Below are 17,598 nucleotides of genomic sequence, written 5' to 3'. Positions count from 1 at the left end.
TTTTTAAATATATTTTGGTGGAATCCTTCTACTAATCGGTGGTAGAGCGAGAGATGCTTTGCGTATGGCTCTGTCGTTAACGGTTCATCGGACCCTTCCCGTGAGACAAGACATGCAAAGGTCAGCTAATTTGCATCGCCCTCGGGAGAGGCAGCAGTGGGCTCATCTGAAGACGCTTGGCTTTGTACGAAAGAGGCTTGGTTTTGACACTGTGTTTCATGTTTTGGAGGCATGAACAGCGCTCGTTTCTTGGACGAAGGTCAAACGAAAAGCGACAAAAGATGAAAACGAAGCAGATTAACGCACGGGGTGTGGAGAAATGGTAAATGGCCCATAGTGTCCACCGGTTACTTGAGGCTAACCAAGCATCGACAACAAATCCCAAAGTGGTTCGAAAAGAAATGCAGGCCAAGGTCATGATTGTTTTCTTATTTCGGGTTTTTTTGCGTCTACTTTCTGCTTTCTGCTAGTCCAATGATGAAATTCTTGATTTTTCGTAAACGCTCCGTCGCTATCGTGCTCTAACTTTTTCGCTCTCTTCTCGCCTTCCTGTTGTGAAGCGGACGAAGTTGAAGCGTTTGAGGTGCAGCAGCGGTAATAGGTTCGCGAGCCTTTGTCGAAATTATTATCTCTTTGCAGCTTTCCAGTATCCGCTCGCATGTGCCATTGCTAATGTTTCCTTTTATAATTCAAGTCAAAGCAAAAAAAAGGCTTATCATTACTTATAATGAGTGAAATCGAGCCAACAAGATGGGCAACCTTTCACTTTTCACGCGTTTGTTTTTTTTCGGCTCCATTATGCTTATCAATTTCACGATATGGTGTAGAGTGTGTGTGTAATGTTTTTCTTCTTTTTGAAGTTTCACATCATCTGCAGTCGTCCGCTAATGTAGGGTGTGATTATTTTCCATACGATCTCATTTGTACGACCTGCGTTTGAGTTGCATTTTTCCGGCGGAAGCTTTCCGACAGCTGAATGTGTCTGGGCTATGATTGATATGATGCCTTAGCGAAAGTGTCTGACGGAGCAGTTATCAACCTGCCTGACGCACCGAGAATGAACTCAAATTTCGATCATGGAATGTTTGCGCATTCCTAACGCAACAGTTTTACGGCGTTCACAATCTTTACTATTAGACACCATTGCCAGCCTAACACAATCTTTCGGTTTCGCAGCATGTTTTGCAAAAAAACAGGTCTATAGTTTACATCTCGCGCTCTATAACCAAGCCTACAAGTAGGATTGATTGATTTTAATCTCAGATTGTGTAATCACGGCTGATGTTACGTTCGATGGAAGCATCCACTTTCAACCGATGTTATTGACGAGTATAGTTTGCTATCAGTCTCCTTTCGAAATCATTGGTTCGCTATCCTATCGACCACGGAACGAAGGAGGTAAGAAAATTTAATGGGTTTTCCTTCTCGTGACCTTCGCGTTGTTGTGGAGCTCTCTCCACGTGACACTTAGCTGCTGTTGGGTGGTGGAATCCATTCCAAACAGCTCAGATGCGTGACTTATGGCGGTGACGGTGTGCTGTTTTTCAAACTTGCAAACATTTGTATCGAAATCAGTTAAGGTTACAGCCCACGGAGTGTTCATTCCGCCGTGCACTCCTTGAGATAATGCCTTTACAAACGGTTCGGTTTTATCATTCTGTCTTTTATCGATTAAAAATACTTGATAAGATAGGTCAGATACTTACCTACTTACTGGCATCGACATTAAAACCAAACTGGGCCCATCGGAGGAATCCTTTCGTTAGAAGTAAAATTATTGCCAAACTATAATCGAATGCAATCGAAAGTGTACAACAAGAATGAACCAAGCTTGTTTGTTGTTGATTGTTCCAGTTTCTATGCTACGCTCCACAAATGTCATTCTATCACCGGGGCCGCAAGCAGATATCGATCGATTACCGGGCTCTACGGAAGCTTTATTTGCCGTTTCGAGTGCTTGTTATTGCAATCATGCCTCCGTGGATGGAACAACAAGGGGTACAAATCGTCTAGTCGACAAAACACCACTCCAGAACGATCGTTAGCTTCGATTTGTTTGTTTTGGCCGTATTGAAAGTAAACCGTCATGCCCTAAACGACCTGGTTCACATTTCCGGCAAACTCGTTGCATAGGTTTTTTTAATTTTTTTTGTAGAGGATTTAAAAAAACGAACGAGACGTTTTATTTTTACTTTTAGAATCAATAATTTGAATGGTCCAAGAAAATAAAACTCGATGCAAAACAGATGGCATGTGTTTCTCTTTCGTTTGTAAAATCAATTTGTTTGTTTGTTTCACGTTGTAGGACGGATTTTTATTTTGTGCGGAAAAAGCAACTATGGTATAGTACAAAATAGTAAAGGAAAAGGAAGCATACTTCCGACCGCTTGCTGGTGTCAGGTGGAAACACGGATGTTGAAATAAATAGCTCAGATACTAGAAACTTCAATTTCCATGAGCGATAATCGCGGTGTAATGGTGTGGCATAAGTTTGCACTCAAGCAAACGATACGAACTGCTTGATAAGCAATGATGGGAGCACTCTGTTCCGTCCGGTCGTTTCCACTTCCCTGAGTTGAGATATTCTTCCAGCTCTCTATGGTGCTCTGTTTTTGCAACTAGGTACTTTTTTGTCGTGGTACGGAAAGATATTTGCTGTTACTCACATTTCTGCGGCAAGAGTCAAGATAGCGTAAAAAACAAACCGTAGTTTTTTTTTATAACAAGAATCTTTGCTCGATCATCTAAAAAACGACGCTTGTTTTTGTTTGTTATGTAGTATACTTTTTTCTTGTCAAGAGTATATCAACGTTTTCCTAGTTTACTAATAAATATCTCTTCTTTCTCTTCTACAGGTGAGTCATGGATATGAAGTGACATCTTCTCACTTCCACCGGTTCAATACGTAGCAGATGTCTGTGTTTGCCGAAAGTGAAAGCATCAACCACTCGTATATGCAACTGCAACTTCTCCGTAACTTTGCTCGGTTACCTTAGCATGCGCTGTACTCTCTGTACACATTGCGTTAGCTAATTGCAGCCAGCTGCATATACTTGGGAAGGATAGGATGGGTCGTAAGATAAATATTTGAATATTGCCTAGGCGCGTGTAGTTTCGCATCCTTACGATTGGCAGGCCTGTTGATCGTACTTACATTTTAATCAGAAAACTTTGATGTTGCTGCATTGTTGTCCACATTTTTATGTTCGTGTAGTTTAAGTAAATTGCTATAATTTAGCTGAGTGTTGTATTTAGAATAATGTATATATGCCTTTAATTTAAAAGGTCAATATACCAGTTTTTACTGGAAAATCTTCATTTGCGTACATTCAGGTCTTGCAAATTTACAACATCTTTAATGAACCAAATTATTTGTTGATTATTAGACTGTAGTTCAATTTCTCAAACTCATTCAATACAGCGCACCATCACACATTCTCGCGTAATTCTCCAGCAGTATTAGTGATGGCTAATGGCATGGACGCACGTGTTGCTAGTTAGCGATAATTTAGTACCAAAGTATGGCCTAAGCTCAGCATTGTACCTAGCGTTTCAGGTTGCTCGTGCCAGAATGTGCAAGATGTGGTACTTTGAATAGGTTTGGATGACGCTGAGTGTTCTGAAGAAGTCTCAAATTAATTGCTAAAATGTGGTTCAAATAAGGATATTCTGCCGGGCATAAAATGAATACTTTATTATACTCTCATCTTAATATTTGCTGGTAATTATATATTGTGTCGTATAATGTATATCAGACTTGTGCTTAGATAATGAAGCGTCAATTTATCGTGGTATGTTGAAATGCAAACACAATCCTTCGCTCTTAGGCCTCGTGCGTCATAAGCGACATCTCGTTTGGGGCCTTTCAAACGGTGGGAAAATCAGTTACTGCTCTGTCCGTGGTGCGTAATAGACTGGTCCGACTTGTTCAGTTGCTGAGTATCGGCGACAATGGCGCTGTGACCAATTCGGTATGTTAACCATCGGCTACTCTTGCGATCACAAGTGAGCGTCTCATTGTGCGGCACTGAGTCCATCCCACAATTTGACAGATATGGAAAACAAGTGTTACTTAACCCTGTGCTTTCGCAGCTGCCCACACAGCACTCTTGAAAATGTGTGAAAATGATCAAATTAAGTAAACTTCCTCCTCCAGTTCAACCATCGGTGAAGTTGGTGAATTGTTTGTGTGACCTTGTCAACGGAGATGAACGGAGGGATATGAGTATAAGACTATTTGAGATATGAGATAGACGATTTTTAACTTTGATAGATATATTTTTTAAAAGAACGTAAGCCACATTCAAACAAACAGTCCTTATAGTTGACATGCATTTCTAAACATTATTTAGTCTGAGGTTATATGTAGCTGAACCTAAGCGTGAGCTATGATCTAATGGTCTAATTTAAATTGATTTGTTAATTTGATGTCTTGCAGTTTAATTTAACTTCTGCTGATTGAATAGCTAGTCTAACTTAACCAAAAGTTACTTTCGTAACTTTGTACAATTTAATAGCAACTTATTCCAAATCGTAGCCATAGCACAGCACTCTACCCACCAGAGCCTGCAGTTGTAGAGATGTTGTTCTGTACACGATTCCAGCTCGTCGTCAGGCTCGTGAAGTAGTGGTCAGACGGGCAGAAAGAGAACGAATTTAATTGGCATCACTTAACGCTAGTGTGGTTATGTCGAAACCTGGAGCAAACGGGTTGTTTCGTTGGCTGTCGCGCTGGTTTGTTCGTTGATTTGGCTTTCAGAGGTCATCATCCGCGGGATGTAAGCGATTGATTGATGGTTGTCGGGCCAGTTCCGCTTGGTTAGTTATGAGACGCACCTCGTACTGCAGAGATACGGTTACCGAATAAGGAATGGTGGTTTAATGATTGTTAACACTCGCTTGCCCTCTGGAGGTACCATTCGTTTCTTGTTCGGTTTTGCATAAATTCATTCTATGTTTCAGCATGTACGGCTCTGCGAATACTTACGGATATACAAAAATTAATAATTTTCTATACTGGTTTTTCCATTTTTAATGGCTTGCAATGTAAAAATTGTTGAGCAGTGCAAAATCCTGTCAGAAAACAGAGTCGATTTCGTTTAACGTATTGTATAGACTGGCATGTACCCACATCCACTTCACGTTCTCTTTTTGTTGGTACGAAACCCTTGCGATCGTTCAAGTAAGCAATTTCGCTTCCTTATTTTCGCAAGAAGCAACGTGTCACTTAAAAATAGCAACGCATCTGATCGTGCGATCTTCTAATGCTTTCGCTGTTTCTGCAACGACGCGCGGCTGTGTACGTCAACACGTTTGTATTTCTCCTCCCCTTTTGGGGTTGATGTTTGCAAACAACATCTTGCACACATCGCACTCCACACTGCATTTCCACCAAACCGTTGTACTCTGCTGTGAGCCGGCTTTTAAGTGTGCTTCTACTTTATTGCTGTTGCGCTTGTTTTGTATCAGCTTTGCGCGTGTGCCGTACGACCGTATGCGAGAATTGGAAATAGATCAGAACTAAAGTTGGAACACAGCGGTGTGGCAAGTGTCGCTACCGCATTTTTTTCGTTTTCTTTGAATTATAATGTATGCTAACAGTTAGTACTAGTTGCTAAAAGGTGCGCTGTGTGAATTGCATTAAACTTTACGAACAAAACTCAGGGAGTACACTTTTAGTTTCATGGTGACTTTCACAGCGAACGTCACCGAACGCTAAGTTTGTGAGCCTTGTTTACTGAAGAGGGAAGAGAAAAAGTTCTTAAAAAGTCTAATAGCGGATAGCAGCGGAGTGTACGTTTCGTTGGCATTTATGGTCGCGCTACCAGTGTCCGCCAGCATCATATAATTCTCAGGAATTCCGTTGATGAGGTACGTATTGACGGTGAGGTTGGATATGTTGTGCGGCAGCCGAATCGTATGCTCGCCAATGGTTATGACCGTTCCATTGGTCGACCCTTCATCAGCCGTTTGACGCAGTTTTCGTTCAAGCTTGGCCAAATCCGCGTCGGTGACAGCTCTTCGCATACGGTTGACGTTTATCTGCACGTTCGTTATGTTCGTGCCGTAGTCATCGAGACCGGTCGACGTGTTGACGCGGTTTCCGATTGCGACCGACACGTTCGAAGAATTGGAAGCGCCACTCGATGCCGCCGTCCCGGAAGTGGTCGCCAAGGTAGTGGTGGTTGGAGACAGTGCAGGGAAACTCCACGGCAGAAACCAAAATATCGGAGCTGCCAGCAGCGGTTGCAGCTGGGACGTAAAGTAGGACAGGAAATAGAAGTAGAAATAGTTTTACTTTAGCGCAGAAAACAAAAGCCTTACCAGAACCGCCGCTGAAAGTAGTGGAACAGAGATGATCCGCATCTGTAGCATGGCAGTAAGAGAATGGATACAAATGGCATTTGGCTGGTCTAGTTTTATAGTAGATACGGTCCCGGATTCTCGTCAAGAACATGGGAAATGTTGGTGCTGTCTAACGTCAATTTCACTTTGACGATAACTCCACAATGAGATGTATGCAAACAACGTTTCATGGCTGAATTGCAAATTAAATTGCACCGTTTGTGTGAACAGACTGGATATCATGGTCTTGTGTTTTTAGTGAAGAAGCTTAGAATTTAACAACATTTTGTGCTGTGGACATACTAGCGTACCGTATTCAGAATTTTTGTTTCGGATTTTCAGTAAAATAATCATATCCTCTGCAATATTAGGTTATGTCTGTATTGCAACGAGGCCCAGCTGAGATGCACCTGCTGTGTCATGGGATTAGCCATTTAATGAGCTTTTTTGCATAGCGTAAAGCATTTCCAGTTATTCGCTGCCTCAACGTCTAGGCACCGATGACATAATTCGATCGTGTGATCATGTTCGCAAAGTAAATGCCGCAACTGAGGCGCGCTGTGGATAGTGTGAGCTGCGTGGTACGTGGAGGTGGAAACAACAAACATCACCACCACCACCAGTCCGCAACATAAACCTCCCACGATGTCGACATTTACATCGAGACAACCCAGTATGCCACGGTTAGCAGGCCACTGGAGCGCACCACGTCTTTTGCAGGGGAGGAATGGGTTTTGCAGCAAGTAGAGGGTTGCCTGACTACAGTTTTTTTCGCATCGCTCAGAAGCTTTCGTTGTACAGTTGACCGGTTCGCGTTACGTGGCACTGTAACAGCCAGCCAGGTTGGCTGGCCTCCTACCCTTGGATGCAATTTTGAATCGGAGCAAACGCCCGTTTTGCAATTACTCCCCTTCCCCTTCTCACTTCATTTCAGCACTTTCCTGCCCTTCAGAGTGATTCGCTGAGGGGAGCGGGAGGTTATTTTTTTCGCCAATCACAAGAGAAAGCGACTGACTGTTAGTTACGCGTCCATTTACGAGCGTGTGCGGTAATATCGAATGGTTGCTGTGTTCCACTGCCGAGCTCGGTGTCGACGACGATTCGGTGGCGGAGGGACCGTGGCAAGAAAAGCTTCGATGCAACCGATGCAACACTAAATCCGACTGCGCTTTGCTCCCCAGCAGCCGCCGGCAGGCTTCATCACTGGCTATTACCCACGGCGAGAGGTTGATTATGGAACCGTTCGCTACGATCGTGCTTGATCTTGGATTGACGATCCGGGGCTTCTCTAGACAAGTCGCAGGCAGCAGGAGGAGAGGGCTGCTGCAATTTTGTGTGCGCGCTCAACCGTTCCGGTCGAGGTGTGACGTCGGTTGGCCCTAATAGCAGACAGATTATTCAATAAATGTCATAGCCAGTGTGGACGGCCAGTGGAGAAGCATCATGAACTTGAAGCAACGCATTGCAGAATTGCAATTCGTCGCGCAGCAAACCTTACCGTCGTAGTGGATCGAATTGAATTACGATCCCTTCGCGATCCATCTCAGCATCTCTGCTTTAGGAGCCGCAATGAGTGCTCTTTGTTCAGGATCAGGTTTGAATCTCAGCAAGTAAATTTACCGTGCTGGACAGAAGTGTACGGTTAATCTGGTGTGTTGTAAATTTTGTGCAAGGCGGAAAGATAGCTATGTATACATATATTCCTGTATTTGGACATTTCCGCACCGAGATTCTTATGGTTGCTAACTCTTTGTTTGGTGCTCTCTACGTTGCCACAAAGAAATAACGAATGTATATTTCATTTCTAGAAGTCGTTTCACTTAAATCTCGTCTAGCGGAACAACACCACAGTGCTGGATGGCAACGTTCTGCACACTACTTTATTGCATCCCGTCGAGGGCTTTCAGTCACAGGCGTTGGAACACGGTGGCGTTTATAATCTAGCCGATTGTGCTTCCATATTGGGCCCAAGCACGACTTCCCGGTTTGCCGGGTCCGATCGGGCCAAGCGGATGATCTTGCTGGGCGCATTGACTGGCGCGTTGTTATTGTGTGCTGCCTTCGGTGTCATTGGAGCGTATTTCCATAATGCCTCACCAGTACGTAGCTTCGTAGATTATAGCGCTGTGCTGGTGGTGTTAGGGAAGTTAGAGGTGTACGTCTCACTCGTATTGATATCACGGAGAACTGAGTACAGTAACTTAAATTTGCATTCGCGAACATTGCTCACTACGGTTGGTTTTTGTTAGCATGTCTATGTGTATGTGTATCGGTTTATAATACTGCACTAACACTGCAAGTGAACGTCGATCGACGGTTGTACCCCGCTATCGATAATCGATCGTGAGGAGCATTTTTGAGCAACGTTTACTTGCTGGAATCGTAATGGGCTGCAAAACACATTCCGTAAATTATAGTCAATGTTGTGCTTGCAGCAGTATTATTTCTTTTGTCGTACGATTCTGTTGGAAATTAAAAAATATGACTGTAAAAAATTACCCATTTATATTTCAGACTAATACATCTTTATGGTTGACGAAGAACTAATTGAAATTGAGTAATCCTAATCATGAGGTTTGTGTTAGTAGCGCAAGAATTAACTAGTGCTACAAGACGACGCTTCACTTAGGGTTGGTTGCTTGAAACAGTAAAGTTGGAGTGAGAAAAATAGCATATTCCACTGTTTGTTGTTTGAAACAATCCATCGTAGAATTCATTTGCTCAAAATGATTGTGCTGCCGAAAAGTGGAGCGACATCATTATGAGACGGTGTCAAGGCCACGGAACACGGGATTTGATGGAGTTTGAGGGAAGCGAACTACGCCACTGTACACGCTAACATAATTTGCATGGAGTGATTGCTTGGAATTTGCCCAGTAGGTAAACATTTCACGTCACTAATATTTACGGAGAAACATTGGACATTATGCACTTGTATCGCTCAATGTACGCTTTCGATATTTCGCCCAGAGAAGGTGTTTTCCAACTAGCACGATGAATGAAGGGTAAAATGTATACTAACTTCAACTATAGTAGAACCGTTGTTTAATGGGTCAGTTTAGTTTGAGAAGTTGGTTCCTTTCAATGGTTAACACATTATTTACTGTAAGAAATTCATTAAATAGGAAGGTCACACAATTTCTACTGCTAGACTACTGCTACTCTACTTCCGGTGTTGACCCTGAATTAGAGGTACGGCTTGGGCGGTGTAAGAAGGCATTAACATCTTATTAACCTAAAACTCTGAACCCTTTGCTGTGTTTACGCTGGCGTGCATAAGTTGGTACGTGAAATTTGACGGGGCAGTAAAATCGGGTTAAAGTATGTAAATGAGAGAGAACCACGTAACTTTCACATAGGTGGGTAGTGTAGTGTATATAGTAGCATTCATATACATTTTTCTTGGCAGAATATTTCTCTAGTTTTCTATGACCAATTCGGAGTGTCGGTAAAAATACTTTCCAGGCTTTAGCATTAGCGCCAAAAAAGCAAAGCCGTGAACGTGTGAAAATAATCGGAGTTTCGTGTTGATAACATACAATACACACCTTGACCCCATTTCTAATAGCGTGGAGAACACTCTTCACGCGGCAGCTAGAAAGCGCAATTTTTCACACGAAGGGTATGTTTTTTTGGACATCCAAGGTAAAAAAAGGTTCTACAAAAACACCCCCCGATCCCCAAAATATAGCACCTACAATCTGAGTGCGAATTGGCAGGACCTTTCAGGGTTATCACGCAAAAGAACTGAAATGACCAATCGGTGGTGTGTGCCCGTTGGTGGGTGACATCGTTACGCGTGTGTGTACATCGTTTCCCTACCACGGGCACGAAACCTGACCAACAGCAAACATTGACCTAGTCCCAGTGCTGGCTTGGTTGTTTTGCTTCGTGTCACGGCGTCCTACTTAAGTCAGCGCCGTGACGCGTGTGTTCTAGTTCGATGATGGTCATCAAAGACGACAAAGAATGTACGTTTGCAAATGGCACTTGGAGATGAGTTGGGATGCTGTCGGGTGTGTACATCAGCTGATGTAACATTGCACCGTTCCAGCGTCAGCCGCACTCACAGTCACAGCGGTGTGTACTGCAATGCGCAGGGTTATGCCCCTTTTGTCTACATCGGTGGCGGTTTAATCAGTTTGAAGCAGTTGGAATGAGCTGGTGCTATACCGGTTCGTCCAACCGTAGGACGACGAACTTGGAACTGCGCGCTGTAGGTCCGATAATCGGAGCGTTCCTTCGCCGTATACACATTCTAATCTCTTGCTTTATGCAGACTGCTAGCGATAGCAGAATTTTGTTATGTCCCTGCGGCACAGCAATGTCAACAGGAATCGATGACGTTTGACGCCGAACTGCATTAAGTCACGGTCTCTCTGGGTCCGTCCTGTGATAACCAGCAGTCTTATCTTGTACATGACTAAGTCAGATTACAGACACTTCTCTGATAAACATAAACCGTGGCATCATTCGATATCTCGAAATCTGGAGCAAGAATCTCTTCGTAGCTACTCATATGACTTTTCGCAAGCATAGAAGTGTATGCAAATAGTGCCGGTGCTTTGGGGTTGATAAAGATAAGCTGTTCATGTGAGTGAGAAACTATCTTTCAGTGGTGTGATATAATCCGGGTAGGTAGTGCAATTGTACGTTGCTTATCGTCCGTCTGTTTGGCGACCCAGTTCTCATTCGACGACTCGGATGTTTGCCAACAATGACGCGGCTTGGAGATGCACGGAGCGAGCAATGGGATATTGCTGATATTTTTGTCACTCAAAGTGACTTCTTCCCCAACTCTCGTTCTGCCGATTGTTTGATTCAATGGCCAATCCTATCGATTGAAATGTAGCGAAACTGCATTCATGACCTGAATACGTAGCATGCGATGGATGGAAGCTACATGGACCATGATTTTCCTAATCCTCTCTTCCTTTGACCACTTCTCGGCCGCGTGGTATTATATTGATTATTGTGATTGAAAATGACGACACAATATATAGCGCATACTTTTATCGGTTATAACATATAATCCATTGCTCAATTAATTCCAGCTGCAGAGAAATGGTTTTGCAGAATTCTATTCATTTATGTTGGAATGATGTTTACATCATCTGCAGGAAACTTTGTTTCAGGAAGAGCTTGATGATCTTGATCCCATTCGAATTGCGCTGAATTGCAATACCAACTGTGCGACAGGTTATTTCGCATTACTCAAGCCTCCTCTGTTTGTAAAATGGAGCAAAATGTAAGACGCAAATATAGAATCAGAACGTAGCAACCTTCTTCCGCTTTCTTTGTTAATGAGCATTCGATCAGCCCTCGACACCAATACCAAAGAATTCCATTTAAGGGACCCTTCTACTCCCCATGAATGCTCACTGAATTCTATTTTGATCGTGCTACTAGCTCGTTTGATTTATACATTCAGTTAGTGTGAGGTTTTGTTCATTGCATGTGCTACCCATTTTTATTTTGATAGTATTTTAGTCCGAAAGCTGACAGCATGTTTACATATGCCAACAGAGCGTAAATATTTAGTGTATGAAGTGCTGAGCCTTATATATCCTTACATTGTGGACTTAATGCTTTTTAGGTACTATCATTCATTATTAACAAGCTACAAACGTGTTGATCTGATCGATCACACATTCTCGGTATCCTTTTTGGCTCTTCTCCACCGCACCAAGTCCATTATGTTGCTATCCCTTTATCTATTTGTCAAATTCGCTGGCCTTGAAACAGGGTGTCTTGGACCGTTGTTTATAAACAATTTCCCGCCCGGTAAGGCACCTCATCTTTCCCTCGTTGTTGCACACTCTCAGCGCGCACAGAAACACGTGCAGCACAAGAGACGCGCCGTTTTTGGTAACCGGCAAACCAACCGCCAAGTAACGGGTTTTCCCTTTTTTGCCTAATGTGACGTGCGCATTGCTCTCAGTGACATTGATGTGTAGTGAGTTCTGTTTATGTTTTGTCGAGTTGGCAGCGGTTAAGCGCACGAGGGAGGACGCCGTTGGGCTCTTGGTACTGCGCAGAAAGCTGAAGTTCAAGGAGTAAAAATCAGGTTGCCTTTTACAGAGAACTACGGGATGGCGGGCACCCCGTTGCAGTGCGCTGCTGATTGCTACGAGTTTGTTTCTGTGTTCCGTAGAAGGATGCCAAGGGTTGTTGAACTTTAATGGATAATAAGGGCTGGGATTTGTTCTAGTACTTGTGTGCAGGAATAAATTGAATGAGCATATTTGGAAACAAAGAACTGTAATTTAACGCAAATCATATGATGTGTACACAAGACGCATATGCATTACATATAATTTCATTTCATTCTACATAAATTGAAGAGGTTTATGAAATATTTTCAGTGCCTACAATATCCTGGTTTATAGTATATGTTATCCTTGCCTATCTTACGACGCAATTGAATATTCCCTACGGTCTCATGACTGTCTCACAGACAGACTGACTTACCCATGCTGAAAACGCAGTAAGAGGACTTTCCGCTTTGTGTTGCAATCGTGGTGTAAAGAACGTCATCAACTGTGACGCTGCAAGAATTTCCGTCTGGAAGAGCGACACCCTGATAGGAGGGGGACAGACTGTTGAGTTCAATGAATTCTCTCGCCGGTCGCGTGGAACACAACAACAACCCTCCCAAGAGTACCGCATTTTGCGCGCTGGTATTTACACTCATGGAAATGTCATCGTACAGCAGTGGAGGACGTAAACATCTACGATGTGTGTAGGGACAAAGGAAATTCAAAACCACGCAAAATTCTTGTTTTTTGTTGTATTTCATGTTTTACGTGTTCCTTCAAATTGTGCAGAACCAGTATGATTCATCCCAGGTAATAGCTATGTAGCAAATTGGCAAGCTATCGGACCAGAGGTAAGTTGCTGCACAAAGATGTGGAGGCTCTCAGACGAAGATTTGTGCGTTGTTGAAGTTGTCCGTTCCATCCGTTGCACATCGAGTGAGTGTCTGTGCGTGTATGCATAGATGCATGTGCAACCAGTTATGACAAACGAAGTAGTAGGCGATGGCAGCAATGCTTCATTTCAATGCAGTTAATTGCATTGACATCTTCCTTACCGGTGGCGAAGCTGGTTGGCTCATGGCTTTGTTTGCACTGCGCTGCACTGCCTGGGTAGTACATCTTCACCGTCGCAACGGTCGTAAATTGCTCCACTTGAACTGCTGAAGCCCTTCAGTGTGGTGCAAACAAGCTCTGCTGCTGCTGCTGCTGCTGCTAAAGTGCAGGCAATCATCAGTCGTGAGATTACGCGAATCGTTGTTGTTGGGTAGATGAAAAAAACAACAACAAAACAATCGTAACCAAGCACAACCGAGTGAGCGAAACGATGGAAATAAACAGGAACACAAAGAATGCACCATGGCTGTATGATCTAACTCTTTGGTGTGCTAGGGTGAAGGTGACAAGTACAACTTTTGACAGCTTGTGATTGCGAGTGCGTAACTAAGAAAATCTTTATAGCGCTGGAACGTGAAGAATCTACTAATAGTTTGAATAAATTTAGTCGTAACACTTTTGTAAGAAGCATAGTCTATGTTTTGTTTAATACCTTTAACCTTTTTTTTCCTTCTCTTGGAGATAAGAGGTTTTTTCACTCTTGGGCGTATGATTAACGCTATAAAACATTTTTTTTTATTCAGGAATAACGGTCCAAAAAGGCCGTATTGCTTAACTATAAAGCATATAAAAGCATATAAAATATTCTTGATTGTTCACTTGACTTATCAGCTCTTGTTTTTGATTCGTTCGTCGCAAAAAATGATGCAATTGATTAGCTTTAGTTCAGGATTTTTTTAAATGGTTTCTAAAGAAGTGATTGTTTTTTAATAAGAGGTGTTGTTTATGTGTATAGACCACTTGGAAAAAAGATACCAACTATTGTGTAAAACAAAACGTATCCAACTCTTTCAGTATGTCATATGCACTTAGGCGCATAATCGTTGAACAAATCGTTTTTTCGTTCTCTTTGCTATTGCTTATCATGCCATTGTTACTTCATTGATAGCTCATGCTGATTGTGTCGAGCAACTAATTTCACGCCATTTAAACTTGAAATTTTCACTTAGCGTTGGGGGGGGGGGTGGATATGCAACATGTGCGTGATGTGATGCCATTTATACGATGCCGTTGGTGTCGCTGAAGAAATAACGAAATAAACTCGACGAGCTTCAATAGTGCCTGAACAAGTTTGTTTCCCTGATTGAAATACCTTTCGCTGTCAAATTCCCTAAATGTTGCTGCTTTGATAACTGTATTTTTGTACCAATGTCTATACAAGTTTTATATCACGATGTCAAAAAAAAAATAGGCGTCTGGTGCGATGTAACTCTGTTCTGAGTATAATATTGTATGCTTACAGCTGTTTTGAAATAGTTTTTGGTTTTTTATCGGTAAAATTCGTTTCAACTATGACCATGTCGTATGAAACTATACAACGAACAGGTATTGGAATACGGCTTATGTAAAGCACGTACAGCAAAGTAAAATCGACAGGAGGTGTGGCTCGCGGAAGTTTTGTTTTTTAACGCAAAATGTCACTATCTAATAGATTCCTTCCCCTTCTCCCTGGCGTGTTGGCTGGATACAGCGGACGGGAAGTGAAAATTACTACGGAATGTAACACGTGCTCGATATCCTACGACGGCTACGACCGGTTGCTAGAAAGGCGGCTAGTTCCAGGTGTTTCTATTGCTTCATTCACCGCCGTCTCAACACTGTCGTGCGCTCGCATGGCGGTTTACTTAAAGCGGGCCTAAGTGTATTAAATTGCGGATAGTTCGGGATGGCCTGTGCCGCTTGGCGGGTAAAAATGTGAGCTTGAGTCTTTCGACACCATTGCGAACGGAACTGCACGCGACCGACTGGCCTGTGCATGGGTAACTGAAGCTTTCCGAACATGTTCTTTTTTGTGTGTGCTCACCTTTGATCAATTAAAATGGATCAGGGAGGGGAAACAATGAAGCGATGTAACGATTGCAGTTGAGATTCATATTGGCCAGTGCGAATATGACCCTCGAGTACAAAAAAATCATGTTCGAAAGCGTGTTACGGCAGGTGTTATACGATGCTGCGCGTGAGTCTGTGCTTTTACACCTGACTGTATGTCGCACGATTGCCTACATTTAGGAGTTAAACTGAATCACCTGTTAACGCCGGAATGATAGTAACCGATTCGATGGAATGATGCTGTTCCGAGAGCTACAAGTTAGGTCTTCTGATGTTTTGATGTTGGAAACATGATGTATTGTCACAGATTGATGTTGGTCAAGTTGATTTAGAAGATTGTGTGAGAGTGTATAAACATGGTAGAGCATGCAACAACGTTTAATGCGTTTGTATTTGAAAGAAGGTACATTATTGTTTCAGCCGTTCTGGGGCGAAGTGTAGGTGCTGGGGTGAGATAATATTTCCGGGAATATTTCGTGATTGCAGTCACGTCCTAATGAATCTTTCTATACATACATGCAGGAATGAAACAAGCATACTACACAGTAGTATAATCGACTTGAGTTGACGATCGATGAATCATGCTATGTGAGTAGGAGCCGTCACGCTTCAATTGCTAATAGTTTTTAGTAGTTAATGGTGTATTGAGACATGCTTTATTATTTTATAATACACAATTCAGCTTTATGTGTGTGGGGCGTATATCATGATGTATCGCCGTTTTTTCACTCGTACCGCTTTATATATAGAAAGAAATTACTTATACCAATCCACTAGTAACGACCGAAAAAGAAGAAATGTGTTTTCATAACAATGTTTCGCTAAACGTATTATGATCTACGGTGATCGGCAGTGCTGTATATCAAGACCCATCAATGGGAAACGTTTCAGAAGACATATTAATGCGTTGATTGAATTTTAAAAAAGAAAAAAGACGCTTGAGAAACGGCCCATCGTAAGGTGCACTTCGTTCAAGGCTTTGTATTTACTACACAGCTTCCACCTTCGAATTTCGACATAACCGCTTGAAACGAATGCTATCAAAAATGTGAAACCGACGGCGTAAAGTCGTGAATGAAACTTTAGATTTTGATTTGGTCCGCTGTAAACGATCTTCGCTTTCATCCGGTTCACCTCCTAACAACAATCAGCATGGATGTTCATGGCCTCGTTTATAGTGACACCAAGACTGTAGCATTACGCATGCTTCGAACTGAACTCAACATTAGCAACGGGCTGAGTATTTGTTGTAGCTATCAATAGTAGACAATGAACTGATACTTTTATGATTCCTTTTATAAGATATTAAATACATCTACTGCCTTCTTTAGCTACATTTATTGTTTCGCATAAATGGACAAACAATGTAATAAGCATTGATTACGAATGTCACATAACGCACAACGTTTGTGTAATGGAACTCACCCGAAACACTTGCACTCGTCGAAATGCATTTCTGAATAGCACTTTTGGCAATTGACCTTTCGTCATTTGCAATTATCTCAGGTTGATGTGATATCATCAACAGAATAACAATTTACACACACATCGCACACGTGCCCATAACGGAAGCTTTTGAAAACTATCGTCTGATCTGTAAATGGATGTGGACGATTTGTCGACGCTGGTAAAAATGTTGCCAGTAAATCTCTTCCTACTTCCTATTTCTGCATACGAACGATGTTGTTGATTTGCTTTTTGTTCGATCACTGGAAGCCTCCACAGCTGGAAACGCATGAACGCATGGCCGGCAGCGCTGATGCTCGGATGCATATGGATGAACGGGTATGGAAATGAGAAGTTCTGGCCAAGGGAGGCAGTGGCAAGCAAACAGTTTGTCAACAGGACGGAACCAGTCGAGCCGAACATTTCCGTCATCGTCGTTCTTTGGCGCAGAGTTGTAATATGAGTGTGGCAAGAAGTTTACATCATTCGTGTGCGATAGTGTGTGCTGCTATAATTGACCGAAAAAGAATCGTAGAAATATTTACGATTTTAGTCCTAGTGAAGTGAACATGTAAAGGTTCCACAACCGTGACAAAAAATATTTACTCTTCTATCAAAATATTGCAAACAGTATTTTGAAGAAGTTCGTGAACGTTTGCGTGTTTTTCCGATGCTGCTGGCCCAAGTGCTCGCTGTATCAGCTGCTTTCGTGCAGCGATTGGTCACCTCGTTATCAACGCGCTTTTATACCTTCCCTTTTCGGTAAGTTCGCTGTGTTCTCTCGATCACTCGTGTGGTGTTAGTTAACCTGCGCTCACGAGTGTGT

General features: G+C 42.6%; 2 protein-coding genes across 2 annotated transcripts in view; one reads left to right on the top strand and one right to left on the bottom strand.

Moving 5' to 3' along the window:
* Positions 1-17,598, top strand: part of LOC120900578 (protein fem-1 homolog CG6966) — a 43,839-nt gene that overhangs the window by 17,440 nt on the left and 8,801 nt on the right. The window lies entirely within an intron of this gene.
* LOC120900588 lies at positions 5,017-6,403 on the bottom strand. Its single transcript, XM_040307795.1, has 2 exons — positions 6,325-6,403; positions 5,017-6,252 (listed from the first exon to the last, which is right to left on the bottom strand). Exons 1-2 carry the CDS (start codon positions 6,373-6,375, stop codon positions 5,716-5,718), a joined length of 588 nt encoding a protein of 195 aa, XP_040163729.1. The 5' UTR covers positions 6,376-6,403; the 3' UTR covers positions 5,017-5,715.

This window comes from Anopheles arabiensis, chromosome 2 (assembly GCF_016920715.1).
Source record: "Anopheles arabiensis isolate DONGOLA chromosome 2, AaraD3, whole genome shotgun sequence".
In the NCBI taxonomy this organism is placed as follows: Eukaryota; Metazoa; Arthropoda; class Insecta; order Diptera; family Culicidae; genus Anopheles; species Anopheles arabiensis.
This window is presented reverse-complemented; position numbering and strand designations above follow the sequence as displayed.